The sequence below is a fragment of the Micromys minutus genome (assembly GCF_963924665.1).
Source record: "Micromys minutus genome assembly, chromosome: 16".
NCBI lineage: Eukaryota > Metazoa > Chordata > Mammalia > Rodentia > Muridae > Micromys > Micromys minutus.
The window spans coordinates 42,159,644-42,183,056 of NC_137985.1; the positions used below are offsets into that span (position 1 = coordinate 42,159,644).

Sequence of the window (23,413 nt, forward strand, 5' to 3'; positions counted from 1 at the left end):
TATAAGATGGCACGGAATAGCTAAGTGTCATTGTGAAGTAAAACTCACAAAATTGATGGGGAGCGGAATAAGGGCCACAATACTTAAAACACTTTGTTAATAAAAGGTCAATTGGTGGAGTGCTTGTCTAGCATCTACAGGGCCCTGAGTTCGATCCCCACCACTGAATGATGACATGTCTTGGTAACTTGGAAGGCAGAGCGTAGAGGGTTAGCTCAGGGTCATCCTTAGCTACCTAGCACATTTAAGGTAAACCTGGGATATATGAGACCCTAAAAGAAGGAATAAACATGATCTGATCCCAGTAAAGACATAGTGCAGGTTTATTTTTGCTGGATGTTTAAAGGCCATACCTGTGGTAGTGGGTGTGGCACTTGTCTGTACACGGTTGAGATGGCATCTGTGCTGCAGTGAGGGGTCCTGTGAGGCCTGCCACAGCCCCACAAGTGCATCAGCAAGTGGCTCATCACCCAGAGCTCAGGGGGCAGGAGATGGGTAATTGCATGGTGTGTGCACTGATTGATTGGTTCAACAACATGCCGTTGTCTGCATTTACTTAGCATTTCTCATGCATAAGCAAATCTGATAATCAAATTATGCTCAAAATATTCCTCATTATCTTTGTTGTTTTGGTATGAATATCTTCAAAATGAGTACCAAAAGAGAAGCACCGTACAGGCGAGATGACGCCGTGGGTAAAGGTACTTGCCACCAAGCATGATGGCCCCAGGTCCATTTCTAGACCCACTTGATAGAGGGAGAGAACTGATTCCTACAGATTGTCCTCTCTCAACACACACTCTCTTTCCCTCTCAATGTAAACAAATGTGTCCATCTGTTTGTCCATCCATCTAGTCTGTCTATCCATCCATTCATTCATTCATCCACATACATATCCATAAATCCATCCATCCATATATCCACACACATATATGCACACATATATGCATATACACACAAATATATATATATATATATATATATATATATACATAAATACAAAAAATTAAAAACAAACTGAGAGGCATTGTTTGTGGAGTCATAGTTCTTCTGACCTTTCTTTTCTTTTGTAGGCAGTAACTGGGTTTGGAAGGAAACTTGAGGTGTGGATTCCACACTCTCTTTATTTTGTGGGTGAAGGAACTGAGGCTCAGGGTTGTTGTGACCTGACACAGGTTAGTCCTGGATGACAAGTTTGGTTTCAGGATCCTCCCATGTTCTCACATGTCTTACGTGGTTGTTTTGTGTTGTGGTTAAGCATTCTTTGATGTAATATGACTCACAAGCATATATAGCTGAGCATTACTTTTTAAGTTTTAAAAAAATTCTCATATTCTGAATTTTATTTCTCCTTTGTGCCAGGTACTTGTAGCATTGATACTATACTTATCAATAAACAGAAATAACCAGGATCCTTCTTTCCTCTCTTTCTCTCAGCATCTCTGCTGACCTTCCTGGATCCTTAGTTGAGGAGAAAATGAATTACCCTGTTGGTTTCCTGACTGGTTGTTACCATTCTTGGTCATCAAAGTTAGGTGGATTTACACTGCTGTATTTATGCTGTAATGAGATTGGAAGGTACTAAAAACCTAATTGAGAAGCTTTCAAAATACTCCCGAATTATTTCCATACTATTCATGGTGTGAGCATAGTATTAAACTGACTCTAATGACTTACACCCTATACCCAGATATTGCACCTCTCACTTTTTATTGAAGTTTTTCTTTTTGTTTTTTGTTTTTCTTTTAGCAGTGGATGTTCTGGAACTTATGCAGTAGACCAGGCTGGCCTCTGTAACTGGACTTTTTGGGCTACTTTGTTGGGTTCTTGTATCTACTACCATTCTCCACCCCAGTCCCTTCTAGCCCCCTAACATTAGGTAAGTGAGAAAAAGGTTAGAAGGCAAAAGGGGCATCAGGCTCTTTATACTATTTCCTGCTGACTAGAGGCGGCAAGTCCAGTCTTTGTCACCAGGATATCCATATAGTGATCCAGCAAGTGAGCAATAGCAAAAGCAGCAAATGCAACAACAGGAACCAGCAGCAGCAGCAGGGGCAGCAACAGCAGGGGCAGCAGCAGCAGGGGCAGCAGCAGGGGCAGCAACAGCAGCAGCAGTAGCAGTGGGGGCAGCAGCAGGGGCAGCAGCAGCAGGGGCAGCAGCAGGAGCAGCAGCAGCAGCAGCAGGGGCAGCAGCAGCAGTGGGGGCAGCAGCAGTGGGGGCAGCAGCAGGAGCAGCAGCAGCAGGGGCAGCAGCAGGGGCAGCAGCAGGGGCAGCAGCAGGGGCAGCAGCAGCAGTGGGGGCAGCAGCAGTGGGGGCAGCAGCAGGGGCAGCAGCAGCAGTGGGGGCAGCAGCAGGGGCAGCAGCAGCAGTGGGGGCAGCAGCAGCAGGGGCAGCAGCAGGGGCAGCAGCAGCAGCAGGGGCGGCAGCAGCAGTGGGGGCAGCAGCAGGGGCGGCAGCAGCAGCAGGGGCGGCAGCAGCAGCAGGGGCAGCAGCCTCTACAGGCCCTCTATCCGCTCTTGCATTTATACCCTCTCAAGAGTCCCCAGAATTCCAAACATAAACTATCTGCAGCTGGCAAACTCATACCCCTTCTACAGCATGAAACAAATCATAGTCAGCTGCTGTGGACAGTCTGAAGCAGCCTCATATCCCATACCTAGAATTAAAACAGAAACATGATCACATAACATAACTGGGTTTTTCTGGAAACCAATTTTCACTACAGGCCTCAAACTCCACAGAAGTTCACAGTCCACAGAGCTGTTTTCCTTTGGGTCTTTTTCTTTTACATATTGAAGTTCCCTCCTCTCTGTTTCTTTGTTGACTCTCATCTAGTTCTTGAATTTATTTTGTTTATTCATCTCTTCTTTGACATGAATTGACATTGGTTGCTTAAAAAAATTATACTTTTGAATTCTTTGGCCAATATTTCAACCATTTTGATCTCCTTGGATTGGGTTCTTGGAGTTAGAACGTTTGGAAGAGTTGTGTCGCCTGTGTTTCTTATTTTGGGTTATGGCTTGTCTCTTGGGGTGGGTGCTTATCCTGCCTTTGTGAATGTTCTTGCTGTGGTCAATCCCCACTTCTGTCTTGGGAGGAATAAGCAGACTGCAGTAGCAAAGTAAATCTGTAAAGGAAAACAAACGAGATCCTTTATGTGATAAAAACAGCTGGAAACAACTGTGCCCCATGAGGACTTAAAGAGAAGAGGTCATGAAGGGGAAATTGGAAGTTGTCGAAGAGGTTTAAAGGGAGGTATTAATAACAGTAGAAAAGGGGGATTGAGAAGAGGCAAAATAGAAAAGAGTGAACGTAGGGAGATAACGTTAGGAGAAATACAGTGAGGGACGGAAACACAGATGCACACAGGGCAGGAAGAACAAGCCCAGTGGAGAAGGAAATTCTGCTGTGCCTGAGGCGCTTAAGCTAGGTGAAGGAATTTCAGAGTCCAAGGTAAAGTACAGTGAAGAGCCTGTGTAAAGAGGAAGTTCAGCCATGAAATGCTGAGCACTGTCACGGGGAATCGGTAGATATACGGGATGGACACTCAAAGCCAGCGACCTTTCTGACCCACAGACACCAATTGTCACTTGTCAACAAGTCTGCCACCGTGGGTATCTGTCATATAACATCAATCATTATCTATTTATCATCTACCTATCTGTCTGCCATCTGCCAATCTGTCCTCTGCAGTCTATCCTTTGTCAGTCTGTCATATCAACGTTGGTGCAAGCCAAAGATCTCTGAAGTGTTGCAGCTTCTTTGCCCAAGCCAGATAGTCATCAGCGCCTTTGTTAAGCTCTGCAGGGCTTCCGCTAACAGGCTGAGGAACTTGGGACCATACATTGCTTGACAGTGTCCCAACCTGAAGGCAGTAGTGAGCTAATCTGTAAGGATAGCGATGGCAGAAATTGATAAGAAGCAAATTGCCTTGGCAGTTAAGTCTTTGATTGCTCAGTCTCTAGGAAATTTGGCAGCATCTGCATTGTTGCTGTGGAAAAAAGGTCTAGTTTTTTCAGCTTTAATCCTAGTCTTGGATATTGTAGGACATTGGATTTCTATTGTTGAATTCTTTTATACTCATACAGACTTTTGCTTTTTCTTTTTTTTTTTTTTTTTGAAAAGTTAAAAATTCTGTAATTTTTTATTCCTGGTACCACTACCACAATTTACAGGGCAAAATACCTGATGTAATGAAAAGGAAAAGAAAAAGACAAAGCTACAACAGATAAAAGTCCTCAGAAATGTACATCTAATCGACACTACATTGCATTAATCAATAGCTACACTTTTTGCAAACTGTGGCTGTGACTGTCCTGAACAGGAAGGGTTTCCTCTTTAAGCTGCAGCAACTTTTCTGACTGTGGATCATTGTTCCTCCTGTGGCAGATTTTTACAGTTCCTCTAATGCGTTTAGGACGACTGTCTCAGAGTAACCTGCAGCCTTCCTGACAACCCCTCGCTCGCTCTCCTGCTAAGAACTGTAGCCGTTTCTGTTTTATTTTAAAACCTTCTGCTTCCATATCCACCTCTTCCATCTCCAGACCCATGGCCACCACCATAGGTGCTGCCTGAGCTTCTGCCACCAAAACTGCCCCCTTTCATGGGTCCATAATTTGATTGTTGCTGTCCACTATAATTTCCAAAGTCATTATGGTTCCCACAGCCACCATAGTTACCTCCACCAAAATGTCCTCCTTCATTGTAACCATCACACCCTCCTCCTCCACCCCCAGATCCACCACCTTGGTTTCCATATCCTGGTCCACCACCTCCATAACCTCCTCTACTGCTGTAACCAGGACCACCATCATGGTTGCCACCATCACCACCTCCATAACTACCTCTGCTGCCACCACTTCCACCACCACAGCCTCCTCGTCCACCAAAGTTTCCTCCACGGCCTCTCTGAGATCCAGCAGACTGCACCTCTTGTTTAGAAAGGGCCTTTTTCACTTCACAATTACACCATTAATAGTGCGGTATTTCTGAACAATAATTTTGTCAACTGTGTCATGATCATCAAAAGTCACAAAAGTAAATCCTTTCATTTTCTGACTCTGCCTGTCTTCCACAACTTCTATGGTTTCAATCTTGCCATACTTTTCAAAGTAGTCTCTCAGATTATATTTTTCTGTATCCTCTTTAGTACCACTAACAAAGATTTTCTTTACTGTTAAATGGGCACCAGGCTTCACAGAATCCTCTCTAGAAACAGCTCTCTTTGGTTCCACCACATGCCCATCGACCTTGTGTGGCCGAGCACACATTGCAGCATCCACCTCTTCAACACAAGAGTAGGTCACAAAACCAAAGCCTCTGGAAGGTTTTGTTTGGGGATCTCTCACTACCACACAGTCTGTAAGTGTGCCCCACGTCTCAGTATGTTCTCTTAAGCTGTCATCTATGGCTTCAAAGCTCAGACCACCAATAAACAGCTTCCTCCCCTGCTCTGGTTCCTTTGGATCATGGCCCCCACCTCAGGCCCCCTCCCCCATGAGTCAGTGGCGGTGACAGTAACAGCTGGAGTCAGGCTGAGGGTGACTGGGTGGCCATTTTACCTCCATTTTGAGACTGACTCGCCTTTTCCAACTTGAGTTCAATTTAGGGATGCAGATTTTTTTTCTGCAATTGTTTATTAGAGATTCTGAGTGACATTAGAGAAATAAGATCTTTCTGGTCCTCCTGGACTTTGTACTGGCCCTCACCAGAGATCGTGTTTACAGTGTGTGTGTGTGTGTGTGTGTGTGTGTGTGTGTGAGTCAGTCACAGGCTGTGAGTGCAATCACATCCTTCTGCGTTAGGACGTGAGAGATTTGGCTCAGGCTGCTGGACAGACAGCAGGGAATGTCACCGAGAATAGGCTGGGCTGTTTTCCCTTGTCCTCATACGACCTTCTAGTGGGACTACGTACACTTGATATAACTTGATAACTCTTGACCATTTGGGGAGTTACCTTCGTTCAGTTTTTAGGCTTTGCACAGTCTTTTTGCGTGTGTGGAATTCCCTGGTGTGTGCAACTTTTCTCTCAAGTGCTCTTATTCTCACGTGTTTCATCTCTTCCTTCTTCCCTCTGTCAATCGTTCAGGGGTGTGGGATGGGAGTCTCGTGAGACAGGACCTCACTTATACCCAGTCTGGCCTTAAACTGCCTCGGACCCCAAATGGAATTTCAGGCATGTGCTACCATGTGTGGCCCTTCTTTCTTTTTCTCCCTCTGTCTCTTCCCCCTTTCCTTTTTCCCTCTTAATAAGCAGGGGTTTTATTTTTGTTCGTTTGTTAAATATACATTTACTAAACACCTGCTATGTGCTTTAGGACACAGGAGTGAATCAGACTTCAGCCTTGGGTCTTCTGCAAGACAAGTGCTATTAACTACTGAGCCATCTCTCCAAGTCCCTGATGACTGATTTTTTAAATATAATTTAGTGGATGCTTCTGATTCAGTTAGTGGGTAGTCAGTGTCTCCAGGCCTTCCATTTTACTGCTGGGTTTAACTTGGCTTGGCAGTAGATGCCAGTCAAAGTTGAAGGGAGGGAATTAGAGCGGATGGACTCTCCCTTCAGGTTCTCCTCAGTTACGTCTCTCAGATCGAAGCTGGCCAAACGCTCCTTTATTATTTAAGCCATTGGTGTATGTACTGGCTGGTTTTATGTCAACTTGACACATGCTGGAGTTATCACAGAGAAAGGAGCCTCAGTTGGGTAAATGCCTCCATGAAATCCAGCTGTAAGGCATTTTCTCAACTAGTGATCAAGGGGGAGGGCCCAGCCCATTGTGGGTGGTGCCATTCTTGGGCTGGTAGACCTGGGTTCTATAAGAATGCAGGCTGAGCAAGCCAGGGGAAGCAAGCCAGTTACATCCCTCCATGGCCTTTGCATCAGCTCCTGCTTCCTGACCTGCTTGGGTTCCAGTCCTGACTTCCTTTGGTGATGAACAGTAATGTGGAAGTGTAAGCTGAATAAACCCTTTCCTCCCCAACTTGCTTCTTGGTCATGATGTTTGTGCAGGAATAGAAACCCTGACTAAGACAGTGTATTTGCTCAAAGTTGATAAGATTTGTTCAAATACTTCATTGGTTTTCATTGCAGTTCCCACAGGTCAGTGGTAGTGAAGAAATTATATAAAAGCCTTAAATGAGTATGGCACACACATAATTTGTGTGACCTGAAACTAAGCCTAACTAAGCCTGTTGCCTTGAAGTTCCTTAATGTTCTTTAAAGTTCCTTTCCTTTTCTATTCTTTCTCTCCGCCCCCAACATGGTTTTTCTATGTATCCCTGTCTGTCCTAGAACTTGTTCTGCCGACCAGGCTGGCCTCAGACTCACAGAGATCTGCCTGCCTCTGCCTCCCCCATGCTGGGATCAAAGATGTGCACCACCACTGGGCTTACAGTTTCTTTTCTAATAACTTCATCTTCCCATGAATGAGGTACCTGCCTGACTGTACCTAAGCCTGCTTCTGGAGCCTTTGTCCTGGGTTTTAGTTTTCAGCAGCTGTTTTCCAAGGGATATGACAGAGAATAAGGTTTAAAAAATTGCATTGTTATCTTGATATGGCTTTGCCTTAATAACTTTCTAAGCTGTTTACTTAGAATTTAATTTACTTAGGATTTCCTCAGGGATGATGTATGAGTAGGAGAGCCCAAGCTGACTGCTAAAAGGATGCTGATTATTTAACATCTCCAGCCACAGGAGACTGTCCCAGGCAGCCTCATGACTAGACCTGTGGTGTGCCTAGCAGGGAAAGGTCAGGCGAAAGGTTAGAGATTGTAACCATTCCAACCTGGACTCCGTGTGGGAAGGAGTCTGAGCATGAAGCCATCAGTCCCTCTACCTCTTACTGGTTCTCCTTAGTAGAGGCATTGGAAAGCCTTCAAAAAAATTGCTTCATGTTCTTGCAATTGCCTGGGAGCTGCAGAGTGGGTGTTCAGACCAAAAAAAAAAAAAAAAAAGTTACTTCCTGAAATGTTTATGCAGAGGACCATTTTTAGAGAGTTATGTGGAATGGAATTAAGTCTGACGTCAATCTCAGTGTGCCTGCTCTCCCCTGGAGGAATAGCCCATATGTAGAGACAGATGTAGAGACTCAAGTCTTTCTTACATATAAATAATCCTGGAAGAGAATAAAAACCTTGCTGTGAGGTAGAAGCTGGAAAAGAACAGCTCGCTGCAAGCCAGTAAAAACCAGGTTGCTCTTATGTGCACATTAAAAAGTCCTCGATGTTTAACCTGTAACCTGTAATGTACAGAGTTCATTGTTATAAGAGGATATACCTGTGAAGCCATTTCCTAAGACAGGACTAGAATGTCTCCAGACCCAGGAGGCCTCCCAGTGATTCCTCTGTCTCTACCTCATCGATGAGGTAGCCTGCTGACTTTTATAGTAATACTGTTGTTGCTTTTGTCTTTATTTAAATGTTCTTTCCACTTCTTTATTTGTATGTGCACCCACCTGTTGCTTGTGTGCATGTGTGAGGGCACACCTGTGCCATGGCATACACCTTAAGGGAGTCAGTTCTCTGCTTCTGCCTTTGGCTTCTGGGGACTGTTCCTAAGTCCACGTGCTTGGTGGTAAGTATCTTGAGCACCAAGGTCTCCTGCCAGTTACACTTTGGACCTTTTTGAATTGTCCTAAGGATACAGGTATTTTTGTTAGATATATTTTCAGTTGAATTATGAAATGGTTAGATGATAAGAAATACAGTCTTGGACTGGAGAGATGGCTCAGTGGTTAAGAGCACTGACTGCTCTTCCAGAGGTCCTGAGTTCAATTCCCAGAAACCACATGGTGGCTCACAACCATTCTGTAATGAAATTTGATGTCCTCTTCTGGTGTGTCTGAAGACAGCTACAGTGTACTCATATAAATAAAATAAATACATCTTAAAAAAAAAGAAATACAGTCATTCTGTTTTGATAGATCTGCCAAATAGTTTTCTAAAATTTTTGTAGTACCTTAATGTATAATCATTACTTTATATTATGTCTGACATTTTCTATTGTGATTTTTTTTTCATTTAACTTGAGTTTTCTGCTTACTAGTGACAGTGAACACTTTCATTTGCTCATTTAGAGATTTTTGAAGTACCTGCTAATGTGCCGAGTATTACAGCTCTGAAGGGAAAGGCTTCCTTGCTCAGCAGAGGTGTGGCAGCTCAGAGGAGAGTACCTGTATCCCTAGTACAGTTAGAGGTTAAAGTAGGGCTGCCAGGAAAGGTGTCATGGCAATTGGAAGCCAAGGAATACCACAGAGTCGCATAAGAGAGACACAGGAGGGTGGCTGCCCTGCTCTGGTGAGAAACAGCAAGGAACTGGGCAGAAGAGAAACTTTCAGGGTAGGGACTGGTGGGATTTCAAGCTGAGCCCAGGGTGTAGTATCTGAGAGAAAAGCCTCAGGAACTGTCAAAATGTCTTCACCTGTCAAAATGGTGGAGCTTGTCAAAACAGGCATTTCCCTCTTCTGCCTGCAGCTGTCCACAGTGGCCACACCACCTTCCCAGCTTTCCTAAGCAGCTCAGCACTAGTGGCTCTTCACCAAAGCCACCTGTAACCAGGAGTTCTTCCCATTCCCAACCAATGGGCCCAATGCAGGGACAAGAGTGGAAAAAACCATCATTTCTTGAGCAGAAAACCCACCAGTCCCTGCACTCACTACAAAAACCCTCCAATCCATGATCAGGAAAACCCTCAAACTCAGGACTTGAAATTCCACCAATCCTCACTTTGGAAATTTCTGCCCTGAAAAGCTCCGCTCCCCCACAAGAAATCTTACATAAGCCTTGCCTTGCCCTTTTGTTAGTTCCTTACCGTCCTGTCCTGGAAGCAGAGGCAGCCACTGCTGGACTCGTCTCCAATAAATCTCTTAAGAGATTTGCTTCCTGGTGTGACTTTTTCATCAGATGAAGCCAAGAAGCAATGAAGGGAAGTGAAGGAGGAGGAGCAGGGGTGAGGCTCCTGAGCTCCTCAGCTCAGCTGGGGATACCCTCCCCTAGAAGCTGCACTACCTCTGCTGAGAAGGCTTCCTCTCAGATGTGTGGTTCCTGGGCTCCCATGTTTCAGGATGCCCTGCCATTGGGACACCTTCTCCCCTCAGAGCTATTTGGTTCTTCCTGGGCTCTGGAGTCCCAGGACACCTTTCCATCCAAGGAAAAACACTTACACATGGATTGTAGGATTTTGTGCTCAGGGATTGGTGGCTCTTGGTAGGTTTTTAAACCCAGAAATGGGCTTGGACCCTTTACTTTCAAAAGCTTGCCCATTCCTTGTTGGGCAGTTTCTTTTATTTCACTCATCATATATACGGTGACCTTGATTGCTTCATGTCACCTGTTTTCTAGTCTCTGCTTATTGTCTTTCATAACAGTGATTTTGATGAATAGGCCTTTTTGATTTTAAGGTGGAATGTGTTTATTCACCTGTAGGACCTGGGGTATCCGTGCTGTGAGCTATTGAATGACCACCGATATTCCACATATTCCCTGCCCTTCAGCCCTGCAGCTGTTGTTCCTTAGTTGTAGTGAGCCTTGCTGTGGAGACAGTTCTAACTACGCCTCTGTCCATTCTATTAACATCTTGCAGGGGAAGCTCATGATCTTGCTGCATTGTTCTAAGGTGCAGTGTAGCCTTGGCCTCTCAGGAGAACCAGGGCTTCCTCACAGACTGGTACCTCTGTTACTCAATGCCTTTTAGATCTCCGGGATAAGACAGAGGGAAGGGAGCAGTTGTAAGCACTGGTTTTCTGGAGATAAGTTCTACACTTGAATTGGCTTCATACGTGTCTGTGGGCTAGAAGGACTTAGAAACAGACTAGCTGCAGACCACCTACAACTACCCACGTGCCTATCTGAGCAAGTGCATGCTGTCCCCAGGAGCCTCATTGATAGCCCATGTGTAGCAGAGCAGGAGAACCACAGGTGGCTCCGGTTCTTGTCCCTTCACTACCTGTGGGACTTCTTAGGGTTGTAGTTGGGTCCCCGGTCTACAGAAATTTTTGCAGGGACTGATAGAGAGCCGGTCCTTTCTGTTTCAGGTTGACATCAGCAAATGCCATTACTTAGTCGATTTGGATACCGTGAGAGAAACACCTCGAGAGCCGAACTACTCATCCAACAGAGAAGAATGGGTCAGCCTGGCCCATAGGCCATTCCTGGATGCATCTCGGTATGTGGTTCAGTTGTGGGAGATGTCCTTATCAGTGGTAAGAATGAGTACCGGAGCTGAGGAGCCAGTTCTGGCTCTTAGTAACGCTTATTTCCTTTTTATTTGAGTCCAAGGCATCTTAGTTTTATCCATGTGTACTGAGACATTTTAAGAGTATTCTCTTCTTGAGGCCTCGGTATGCAAAGCACATTCTATTATTACCGTAAAGAGCAGCGCTGAGCAGTGCAGACGAATCTACTGTGGAGACTCACAGGTTTTAACTAGTGTTGGTAACTGATTTTAACTGTCTTAACTGAGCATTCTGACATTGTTAATAAGATTATCTGTGTATCTTGAGGAGCTTGATGTCCATATGTTTTAGAACCAAAGCTCAACAAGTACTGGGTAGGACTTGTTTGGTTTTAGTTTGGTTGTTTGAAACAGGGTCTCCCCTTGTAGCTCAGGGCTGGCATGGAATTCAACAGGTAGACCAGGCTAGACTTGAACTTGTGGCTAATCCTCTTGCCTCAGCTTCCCAAATGCCAGACTGCAGGTGTGCTGCACCACACCTGGCAGATGTACTGAAGAGCACTCAGCAGCTGGTCAGCCACGAGAGAAGCTTAGAACATAGATGAGACCAGAGACCAGTGACATTACCCTGTCCCAGACTGAACACCGAGAAGCCCCCTAGAGAGTTGCTGGTATCACTCTTTTACAGCCGGATCTCATGGAAGCATTTCAACTCTTCTCCTTCCTCTCTGATGACCAACTTGTGTCAAGTTGACATGACACCAACCATTGTACGGCCCTTGTCCCTTGTTATTGCTGAGCATGTACTTTTTTGTTATCATTTCTGATACGAAATGACAGACTTTGGTTGTTTCCACTTTTTGGCATTATAAATAATGATGCCGTAAACACATATGTGGGGTCGATCATCGGAAACCACAGCAGAGCAAGAGAGACCCAAAAGGTGAAGCTGTATGTGAGGAATCTTGTTAGCGGCTGTGGCATTACGTTGATAACAAGGGAGATGGGAAGGAATTGAGGGTTGAGAGATCGTGGAAGGCCGCAGGTTATGAATGGAGGAGCGTGCTTGGACACAGAAGCAGTAGTGACGGGGTCAGGCTTTGTCTCAGAGAGTACGGGGAGGGGGGTGTATCTTCTGGTGTCAGGGCCTCTGCAGCTCATGTGCCCTGGTGCCTCTGCCTCCTAGAGTATGGGGACTTCTTCTGTGTCTACAGTTTTAAGTTTAGAAAGCTGTGACAGTGAGACCTGGCTTAGGAAGGATCTTCCTCTCGGAGCAACAGCAGATCCCAGGCAACCTTCTGTGAGCTGGATGCCTTCAGGAGGGTGTTGATTCATTCTCCCTCTCTCCCTCCTCCCTCTTACCCAGTCTCCCTCCTCCTCTTCCTCTCTCCCTCCTCCCTCTTACCCTGTCTCCCTCTCCTCCTCTTCCTCTCTCCCTCCTCCCTCTTACCCTGTCTCCCTCTCCTCCTCTTCCTCTCTCCCTCCTCCCTCTTACCCTGTCTCCCTCTCCTCCTCTTCCTCTCTCCCTCCTCCCTCTTACCCTGTCTCCCTCTCCTCCTCTTCCTCTCTCTCTCTTCCCTCTTACCCTATCTCCCTCTCTCCCTCCTCCCTCTTACCCTGTCTCCCTCTCCTCCTCTTCCTCTTTCCCTCCTCCCTCTTACCCTGTCTCCCTCTCCACCTCTTCCTCTCTTCCTCCCCTCTCCTCCCTCTTACCCTCTCCTTCTCTTTTCTCTCCCTCCTCTCTCTCCCTCCCCCCTTCTCTTCCGAGCCTCCTTCTCACACTCTCTGGTCTTTCTTTTTGTTTCACTGTTGGTTGGTTGTTTCCAAGCCAGGGCTCTGTCTGACTGGCCTCAAACTAACAGATCCACCTGCTTCTGTCTCCCAAGTTCTGGGGTTAAAGGGGTGCATCACTATTCCTGGAGGGTTTTTATTTCTTCTAACTTACGTGCAGGGATAGATTTTTAAGATGATGTGGTGAGATAGAAATCCATTGGCTTCTGAATTGACGAGGTCTGATTCTTACAGAGACATGGTGTGTAGTAAAAGCATAGAGTTTGAGGACCTGTGACTTTTATCTTGGCTTCTTGCTGTTAGTACTGTTCTGATGCCCAAACTTCCACACCCATAAAACAAAGGTGTGGAATATATATTTTGTAGGGATTAAATGAGAGGAGTGTAAAAGTACTTTTAAATTGAAAGCATTCTAGCAAGTTAGACCTTTAAATAGATTGACAAGCTCTGCAGTATTCTCGGCTATGTTGCCCATACATCTCTTATGTAGATTTGCACAGTTTTACTTGATTCATTTTGATGACAGACCTCAGCTGTCTGAAAGGGAAGTAATCAGGCTAATTTGAGTGCCAACACATTAAAATACATACTCTTGAGAAAATGTAACTGGAGAACCTTTGCAGGAGAGAAACAACGTAAAAATTATCAGGGCGCCTGTGATTGGAGCAGATTTTAATACGCTGGACCCCTGTGGCTGTGTGAGGAAGGCCGTTCTCTGTTGAATGGTAAGGACGGTAGTAGGCCTTGGCTGCTGAACTCTGGAGACATGATTTGCCCATTGGGAACATGGCAGCCTGTGTCTTTTCTGAATTGGCTTCTCTGCTTTCCAGAGGCATAGAGACCCCAGGCTTTCTAGCTGGAGCATCCAGTCAGAAAACTTGAGTGACTAACGTGTAGCTCTGCTCATATAGGGCTGGTTCTAGGCCCAGCTTCCAGACTTGGAGCCTCTCATGACAAAGTCTGGCTGTGCTCATAAGGAGTGTCAGAGTGTCAGCTCATAAGGAGATGGGATCCATCCACCTGACAGGATTTCTTACAAGTTTTTCCTACATGTTGCACTTGTGTGTCTGGTGCCCTCCAAGACCAGAAAAGGATGTCAGATCCACTTGAACTGGAGTTACAGTTGGCTGTGAGCTGCCACATGGGTTCTGGGAGTTGAACTGAGGTCTTCAGGAAAAGAAGCCAATGATTTTCACTGCTGAGTCATCTATCGAGCCCCAACAGAAAATGTTCAGATTTGCTATCCTATAGCAAACTCATGTTATGTACGTACTTTATGAAACGAAAGTTTCTTTTTCTTTAATCTTTGAACAAGGACATAAAATAGCTTGCCATGTGGGTGGGTGTGATGCCTCCTCTAGGAGAGGAATGAAGGAGAGTGTGGGAATAAATCAGTGGCTCAGAGGTGACTGGGAAAGCCTCTCCAGTTGTTGACGTTGATCTTCTGAAGAGTGGGGTCTTTTTGCAGAGTTGGAAATGGTCTGAAGGCTCTGCACTGATTAATGCAACGCTCTCTACCTGTAGGTGCTCCTCATAGGCACTTCCGTTTTGTTTGCATGACTTCCGTCTGTGGCTCTCCCTATTTTAGAGCATTTTGGAGCCTCATCCAGCTGAATTCTAGACTTGCATGATTAGAGGCTTCAAACAGTCTGGGGAACTTAGGGTTTCAGACTCCTGTAGATTTAATTACAGGTGAGGAGGCAGGTTAAAGCAGCAGCTGGCAGGGTAGAGCAGGGGCCCTTTCTAGTCAAAGGACCTCCATTGTAGCCACGTGGGGAGTGCATGATCATATTTGCTGCTTTGTCCTTTCAGTGCTCAGCACAGAAAACTGAACTTTAGCTGGCGAATCTAGAAAACTTCTGTAGGTGGTGTGTGGCCTTTTGATTACCTTCCAAGAAGTAAACCCAGCAACTATGAAGCCTGAATTCCATCACACCTGTTGTACCTGTTCCCATTTGTGCCTGTGTGATAGGGTGGTCTGGTTGGTGGCAGCCAGCATAGGCAGAACTACCAATTTCTGTAAAATAGGAAGTTTACCAGAGTAAGTGTTGGGAAGGGTAGTGTACTGGCTAGTATTGTGTGAACTTGACACAGCTGGAATTATCACAGAGAAAGGAGCCTCAGTTGAGGAAATGCCTCCATGAGATCCAGCTGTAAGGTATTTTCTCAACTAGTGATCAAGGGGGAGGGCCCAGCCCATTGTGGGTGGTGCCATCCCTGGGCTGGTAGACCTGGGTTCTATAAGAAAACAGGCTGAGCAGCAAGCCAGGGGAAGCAAGCCAGTAACATCCCTCCATGGCCTCTGCATCAGCTCCTGCTTCCTGACCTGCTTGAGTTCCAGTCCTGACTTCTTTTGGTGATAAACAGTAATGTGGAAGTGTAAGCTGAATAAACCCTTTCCTCCCCAGCTTGCTTCTTGGTCATGATGTTTGTGCAGGAATAGAAACCCTGACTAAGACAGGTAGGTTAGTTGGAAGCTTACTGCAGTGTAACAATCACCCATTCTTAAATCTGTAAGAGAAAATCACAGCTGGCTCATCTGACCAGCCCTTCCTCGGAGTTTCTTTTGCACTGGCCATCAGATGATAAGCTGAGGCATCCCCACTGTCTCTCCCACACCACTGACCGCTGAGACTAGCGATTGGCTAAACCTCAGAGGAGGCCATCACCCAGAATTCCTGCCCGTGGCTTTTCCTTTCACCATAGGGCTGAACTCCATTGCTCTTATGACCTAGCCCTGGAAGACAAAACATGCTTTAATGCCGTGTGCACCATGATTTCTGGTGGTTGTGAGCACCTGATATAGATGCTGGGAACTGAACATTAGCTCTCCCAAACATCAGCAAGTCCTCTTAGCTGCTGGGCCATCTCTCTAGCCCTAGATTTACTTTCTTAGGGCTGGATTCATGTAATTGTGGAAAGGAGAAGGGAGCAAGAGAAGAGTCTTTTCAGAAGCCATGTTCCTCAGTGAAGCTAAAATTGTTACGGCAAAGTTTGCTCATTGTTCATTTCAAACCTTAAAGCTCGCCAGCGTCCTCTTGAGATGGTTTCCAGTGCTCTTCTGCCTCTCTTTCCTCTTCTGCCACACAGATAGAGCCCAGATAAGGGTCTGAGGAGCAGGGCTGAGACTGAGGGACACTGTTGTGAGCTGCCTATTTCTCAGTCACTACCAGATGGGAAAAGACTGAAGAGCGCCTCCCCCAACCCTTGGCAGGACTGAAGGTCAAAAGGGTCCAGTTGCCTAAGAGCAAGCCTTTCCCAACTCTGCTGTTCTGAATATTGGCTAAAGGTGACTGGTGCAGAGGCTACGATGCTTTGCCAGATGCTGTACACATCAGGGGCATGATTCACCACGTGCCCATGTCCATCTGTGCTTCAGCAGACTTCCTGATCACGCCACTTCACAGATCTTTCGAGGTTACTCTGAGTGGCTAGCACTGTGGCCATCTTTTCGCACATGGCCTGAGTGACGGGTAAAGTGCCGAAAGTTAAGTGTTATTCCAGTTACGTGGGTCAGGCCTACTTGGCAAACTGTGGAACCTGAAAGGTCAGTTGTACTGTCATCCCCATGGGCCACTGTAGCTCCCTCCTTTCTTCCTTCCACACTGCGTAGGTTCCTGCTTTGCTCTGCTCTGCCTCATAGATTTAGGTCTAAAATGTTTGAGAAGCAAACAGAACCTATTTATACTTTTGAAGCTTTGCTTTCTTTCGGAAGATGAACATTAGATGCTAGGGAAGTAGACGAGATCATCTGAGAGGGAGGCTGGCATATTCTTCCCTTTGCAGAATGAGTGAGTGTTTTCCATGGGAGAGTTCCAAAAGCAGGAGATACAGCTCTGTGTCCTGTCCCTAGGGCAGGCCCTCCAGCGGGCACAGCATGCTAATGGTGCTCCTGTGAATTATCTCTGTAGTGCTTACTGACTCTAAAGCTGTGTTCTCACCCCGTGTCCTGTTAAAGGCTATTAAAGCACCCTCATGTTTGCCCAGTACCAGCCCACTGAATGTTAGTGTTGCTCAGTGAAGGACAGTAGGCTGAGCGTGACTGAATCGTGAAGGAAAACCCCAGTTGTCTTTAGATCTGAAGTTACTTTGAAGGGCCAGTTCTGCACCGAGAGGTATAGAAAAATATTTCACTGAAAAGCGCACTACCCGGAAGAGGAAGCAAAGAGTAGCTCCAGGAAGTACCCGGTGGGGCTGAACCAGAAGGCTAAATGTGGTTTTAATGTTTGAGTGTGGGGTGAGTGGTTGATTGGATGACAGGCGGGCGGGCAGACAGGCAGGTAGAGATGGGAGGGAAACCCGTGTCACAAGGCTGCCGAAACTGACAGATTGACTCAGTATTTCCGCTTGCACCGGCCGGTGGTGTCGGGGACTAGCTGCCTGTCTTATGTTCATGTCAGCAAGTGCAGATTTAAGTCTCTGCAGCAGAATGCTCTCTGACCCTGATAAATGGGACAGTAAGTGACTCAGAACACATTCTGGTCTGTCACGAGTTACACTGGTTGGACAGTTGTTTTGTGCATATCTGTTCCATCCCTTCATTGCTTGAAACTCTTCTGGGGTAGGGTGTTGGGTCTCTATGGCGGTGACACGCATCTTACATCTTGTCCCTTGCAGATTCACTCAGCCTACTGTCCTTTGTAGAGCAACTCTAATGTTCAACGCCTGGGTTCTTTCAGGTCACACTGTGGCATTTCATTCCAGGCCCTGAGGCATGGACTTTGATAGGTATTCATTTTGTCTTAGTCTGTAATTGTTTGGATTTACGTTTCCACATGGTGCGTGTGTGCAGATTTCATCTTCCAGTGCTTGGCTGTACTTTTGTTTTATAAATCTGATTTTCCTTTTTTTAGAAATAATATAGTAAAACTGTTAAGTCTTTCTTAACAGTTAAACTGTTCCAGATACTAATGGTTAAGAAACTAATGTAGTAGGGATTCCTTTCTTTCAATGTCAGAGCAGATGAAAGAAGAAAGAAATGCAGAACAGCAGCCAGTGTCAGACAAGGGGAACTCCAGTCAACTTGTTCTAAGAACTGAGTCACACAGCCCACAGCCCCGTCCCTTCGCAGCTGAGAGGTGGTATGCCTGTCACGGTAGTGGCTTCTGCCTTACTTCTGGAAGCCGTCGGCTAGTGGCTCTGTGTGGTGGCTGCAGCAGACATCCCTTCTCAGGATGCTTAGTGCTGTGCTCTGACGAGCCCTGTGCTTTCTCCTTTTAGACAGTTCTGAGCTGGGGTTTACCTATAAAAGCTTCCTCACTGAATGTTGTTTAGAATTTAGTGCTAAGTTTTCCAATGGCTCCACACTGGGTACACTGCAGAGTTGGGGTGACTCTTGATTGACTTCATGTCTGTCCTTGACGAGATGCTTAACCCAAACCACAACTTGTTGGGATTGGAATTCCTCATTGGGAATAGGATTTGTCTGTTATCTACCCTTCATATCCGCATTTATGCTGGCACCCGATGGTGCACAGTGTGGTTGAGCTCAGCTGAATTCTCTAGTGTGATATCCTTTCCCACTTTATCTATCTGTCCTCCACCCACCCATCCTTCCTTCCAACATGTATGCTGTTCATCATATAGTACCAGGCATAGAGAAAACATTTCAGTACCTGAACTCTAAATGTGGGAATAAAGGAACATTCAGCAAGTACCCAGTAAGTCTTACAGTAATGCATAGTGGGCCCTCCATTGCAGTCTAGCCAGTGCGTTTGGTGACATATGCTCCAAGTGCAGCCAGAAGTGTTCTGAAATATGTGGGCCTCTGTGGCGTTACCTGTCAGCACACCAGGAAAATGGCCATCAGCATTCAGGTCTTGGTCTAGTAGACCCTGTTTCTTTTTATGTTTTTTTTGTTATTTTATAAATTGTTTACAAAGTTAGGACTAGGGTAATGAAAGATTCATTCGATAATATGATACATGGGTGTGGGGCGCTGCCTGCACATTCTTCATTACAAGATGGCGCTGACATCCGGCTGGAGTTAGCAGTAAACAAGCCATGTGCGCACGTGCTGGGTAACTTTCCACTCCTTGAGCTCTGCCTCTCCCGTGGCGTCATAGGGCCTGATGAGTTTCAACCAATCAGGGGGCTCCGCGTGCAAGGCAAGGACTGATCCCTTTATAAGGGGACGGGCTAGATAGTTCCGCTCTCTCGTTGGTCTCGTTCGTCTTGTGGATCTCGTTCGTCTTGTTCGTCCTGTTCGTCTTCTTGGTCTTCTTGGTCTTCTTGGTCTTCTTCGTCACGTGTAACAAGTGCTGGTTCTCAAGGATATTAAAGTTTACCGCAGAAAGATTCTATTTCGTGTGCCGCGTCGTTCTTGCAGGCGAGACGGTTGCGCGGGACACATGGGGGCTGGAGAGATGGCTGAGAACACTGCTGTTCTTACAGAGGACCGGCGCTCAGTTCTCTGCATCCACATCGTGGCTCATAATTGTTTGTAACTCTAGTTCCAATCCCTTATTCTGGCATATTTGGGCACTAGGCATGCATGTGATACTTATACATACATGTAGACAAACACTTGGACACATAAAAACAAACCTTTAAAAAAGAAATTATATTACATGAAACTTTTTTTATATTCTTTTGGTTATGGATAACCCCCCCCCCCCACACACACACTGGATAACCACACACACATACACACACACACACACACACACTCACACACACACACGGAGTTTTTTGTTTTATTTCTTGAGACAAGGTATAGCCAGCCATATAACTCTTGGAACTGGCTTTATAGGCTAGACTGGGCTTGAACTCAGAGGCTTGTTCTGCCTCTGCTTCCCAAGTGCCACAGTTAAAGATGTGTGCCACCATGCCTGGCCATACATTCTGTATTTCTGTTGTATGTTCTCCTTGTTGGGAACACACACGTATATGCATCACTCCTGAGATGGAGGCCCAAATCACAGCCAGCTGCCCACTAGCTATTGTGCGCGAACCTAATACATCCATCTTGAAAGACGGTAGGCTTCAGACCTGTCACTAATAAAATCCACCCCGCCCTTGCTTGTGGCTCTCCTCACCCTTGTTTCATAAAAAGAGCACTTGGTATTTTTTGTGAAACTTTGGTGATTCACAGACCTCCATAGTTTCCTAATTCAAACGTTTTTGTTGTTGTTTTGTATCTAGAGTTTAAGAGTCAGACTGATCAGTGATTTTTAAATGTCTCTGTCATCTCTGTTTCTCTGTTTTATCCTTTTCTATAGCTCGTCTGCTTGCAAACTGTGCCAACTCAAATCTTACACGTGACATTTTGGAAAGTGAAAGAAGGGCATGGGGCATGCTTCTTTATTATCCTGGGGATCGTCCGGGTCTTATTACAAACACTGCATGATGATGTCCTCCCTGCTGAAGGCTAATTGGGGAGAAAATGCACTACTTCCTTTTTGTGCTGGGTGCTTATTGTTTACTGATCGATTATCTATTAATCACATTTACTGTGTATTTTGTGTGTGGTGGGGGGGGGGAGGAAATACACATGTGGAAGTCAGAAGACAGCTTGTGAGTTCAGAAGGGAACTTTGAGGAGTCTGTTTCCTCTTTCCATCATGTTCCTACCGTGTGGGTTCTGGGGTCAGCCTCAGGTCACCAGGCCTGGCAGCAGGTGCTGATCCAACTTCTCAGTTCCTGACTTTGAGGCCATTCATCTAGCCTTCCAGCCACCTACAGACCACAGTGTGAACTTGGCTTGCACACCAGTTTTCCTGTGTCGGTGGACATCTGTCGTCTGCTTCTCATCTTTGTATGCATGTGTATGTGTGTCTTTGAGGATTGTGGGGTGTCTTCCTGAGCCAGTTTTCTTCTCAGGACATTAGAGATGGGAAAAAATTAAGTAAGGATTCTGAACCTTGTTCAGTGGGGGATGCAAGCGCCACTGTGTTCATTGTGTACCAAAAGCAGCTGCAGAACCGATTCTACAGCCCCTGATGTTGACCAGGGCTTGAGCTCAAACAAGCATGTATGACTTAATGAACAGAGTCATCTCGGGAACAGCCACTGGCCTGAGGGAATTGGTGCTGGCTTTAGACTTTGTGTAGAACATCACTTTATCTGTGCGTTGTGAGCAAAGGAGGAAATTAACTTTTGTCTGAGCCAGGTGCATCCTCTTCCTGTTGACTGTGCTCCCAAGAGCCCTGTTTCATCTCCAGAGTCTCCTTTAAGCCTCTTTTCTCTACCCAAGCCCTTGAGCTGTTGGCTGTTGAAGTGAAGTGTGTCTCTGTTGAGCACAGGGCACTGCCAGAGTCTCAGTTGGGAAGTATCTCTAAGAGGTGTGTTTGCCAAGTGCGATACCATTGTGTGCAGGCATTGCAGGAACCTGCCAAGCCCAGAGGTAGGCTGCCAGTGCAAATGCCACATCGACCTGACATTTACAAGTTTAGTATCTGGAAAAGGACTGGCCATGGACACCCTTCAGCTCATTTCCAGTATCATTTAGTGAGCCAACTTGGATTTTCAGACTGAAAAATTTAGCCAGGAAGTACTTGATGCATTCGAAGCTGCCATTACAACCTCTTCAGGAAAGGATAAGTCTGTAGGCTGCAGGATGAGCCATAGTGGTAAAGCCTGCAAACTCTAGAATCAAACCTGGCTGAGACTCTTCTATGAGGCTCTTATCAGTCAGTTCATGAACTTGAACAGGCTGTTTAATCTGCATGATCCTGAGCAGACTTCAACTGTGCTCTCCATCTGTGAAGCTGGGTGCCATTGCCACCTTCCTCATAGGTTTATCAGATGGAGTAAACAAAGTTAAAACCAAATCACTCACACTCCAATCATGAGTAGAACTTTCGAGAGCATACTGTGTTCTCATGCTTGCGCATAGACCAGCTGCTTAATTGAGGCACTGCTGGACCATCACATAGATACCCAGGGCACAGCTTCCTCATTGCTCTAGGGAGACTTCGAGCTTAAGTGAGCCACAATTGGATGAGCATTTAGCACTTATATGGTTGTTCTATAATTCCATATTTTGTTCTACATTTCTAGATTCAGAAATTATTTGGGTGTTAAGAGTAGATTTGGGTCATCACAGCCTTTGTATGTCCTGGAACTTCTCTGTGTCACATTCAAATGTAGGCCCATAGCTCATGCTAGGCTGTGCAGACTTATTAGGGATAAGTGTGTGTGTGTGTGTGTGTGTGTGTGTGTGTGTGTGTGTATGTATGTATATATATATATATATGTTTGAGTAACAAGGTATGTGGTCTATTATTATGATCTGGTTCCTAAATAGACTTTTCTGTATTCGTATAAAACATTATCATTGATGTAGCCCTTGGTTTCTTTTAATTATTCTCAGAGCCATCAGTAAAATGATATAATTCCTCCCCCTCCCTTTCTTTTCTCTTTCAGGTCTTCCAAGTTGCTTCGGGCCTTCTATGTTCCCTTCCTGTCAGATCAATACACGGTATATGTGAACTACACCATCCTGAAGCCTCGGAAAGCAAAGCAGAGCCGGAAGAAAAGTGGAGGTTAGCACACCCCTGTGGCTCCAGTGGACAGCCTGTATTAACTAGGGGTTCCACTGAGCTGACCTCCAAGGCATCATATAATGCTGTAATAAAGGTCGTCTGCCAAGAACGTCAGATCTCCGGTGCTCTGAGCTCGTCATGGTGTATCTAAAAGACTAATCAAAGTCACACACTTCCTGCTCCTCTGTCTGTTCTGCATATGAGCTTTCTGCAGACCAGCAGAGTCCTAACTGGGGAGGCAACTGCTCCACTTCTCGGCGTAGTTATTTACTAGAGTGGAGAAGAGCAACCTGTTTGTGCTTACAGGAAGAGCTGAGAATCCTTGACTCGGTGTGTGCCAGCCTTTTCCACTCCCTGGCCTGGCGTCTGAGAACTACCAAGCCTTCCTTAGGCTACTTGATTTCTCTACCAAAGCTGTTTGGCAGCTCCTAGCAGACCTTGTTCAAATCCTAGTGCTGAAAAGAAGCCCAGCCTGGTTGTCAGCAGGATGTCTTTTAACCGCCAGCAAGACTCAGCTCCTAAAAGTGTTCACAGGGCTAACACCCTGTCCTGAAGCTCAGGAAAAAGGCGACCACTGAAGAACTGTGATTTAATCATTATTTATGATGCCTCTAATTTTCCTTTTATTTTCTTTAAAACTGGCCTTAATTATATGGCTTTTTTGGGGGGGAAGTGTTTTAAGATTTTTTTAAGATGTTTCAGCATGTTATATCTTGAATTCTACAATCTGTACCAAGATTATAACTATATAGGGCATCTTTGGAGAAAAAGTATATCCATAGATTTGGGGGACAACACATTTTAAAGTAGTCTGAGGCCATTTTGGGGAAATTGAGAGTTCCTTTTTATACATTGACAGCATAGGAATTGGTAAGAACTCCCCCAACAACGGAGCCTGCCTGTGACTTCCACCTCCTGTATGGCACAGCCCAGGAGCCATTTTCTCAGTGTCTCATTTGATCCTCAC

The 23,413-nt window shown here is 45.7% G+C and overlaps 1 protein-coding gene and 1 pseudogene across 3 annotated transcripts in view; one reads left to right on the forward strand and one right to left on the reverse strand.

Moving 5' to 3' along the window:
- Positions 1 to 23,110, forward strand: part of ALG9 (ALG9 alpha-1,2-mannosyltransferase) — a 55,981-nt gene extending 32,871 nt beyond the window's left edge. For both annotated transcript variants that reach the window (XM_080929865.1, XM_080929866.1), the window contains exons 14-15: positions 11,032 to 11,162; positions 22,328 to 23,110. In XM_080929865.1, the coding sequence (XP_080785991.1) occupies positions 11,032 to 11,162; positions 22,328 to 22,451 (255 nt within the window). In that variant the 3' untranslated portion in view covers positions 22,452 to 23,110. The remainder of the gene's footprint in view (positions 1 to 11,031; positions 11,163 to 22,327) is intronic.
- On the reverse strand, positions 4,505 to 5,568 carry LOC308430685 (heterogeneous nuclear ribonucleoprotein A3-like; annotated as a pseudogene). Its single transcript has one exon. The product of its transcript is annotated as a heterogeneous nuclear ribonucleoprotein A3-like (transcript).
- Positions 23,111 to 23,413: the final 303 nt, after the last annotated feature.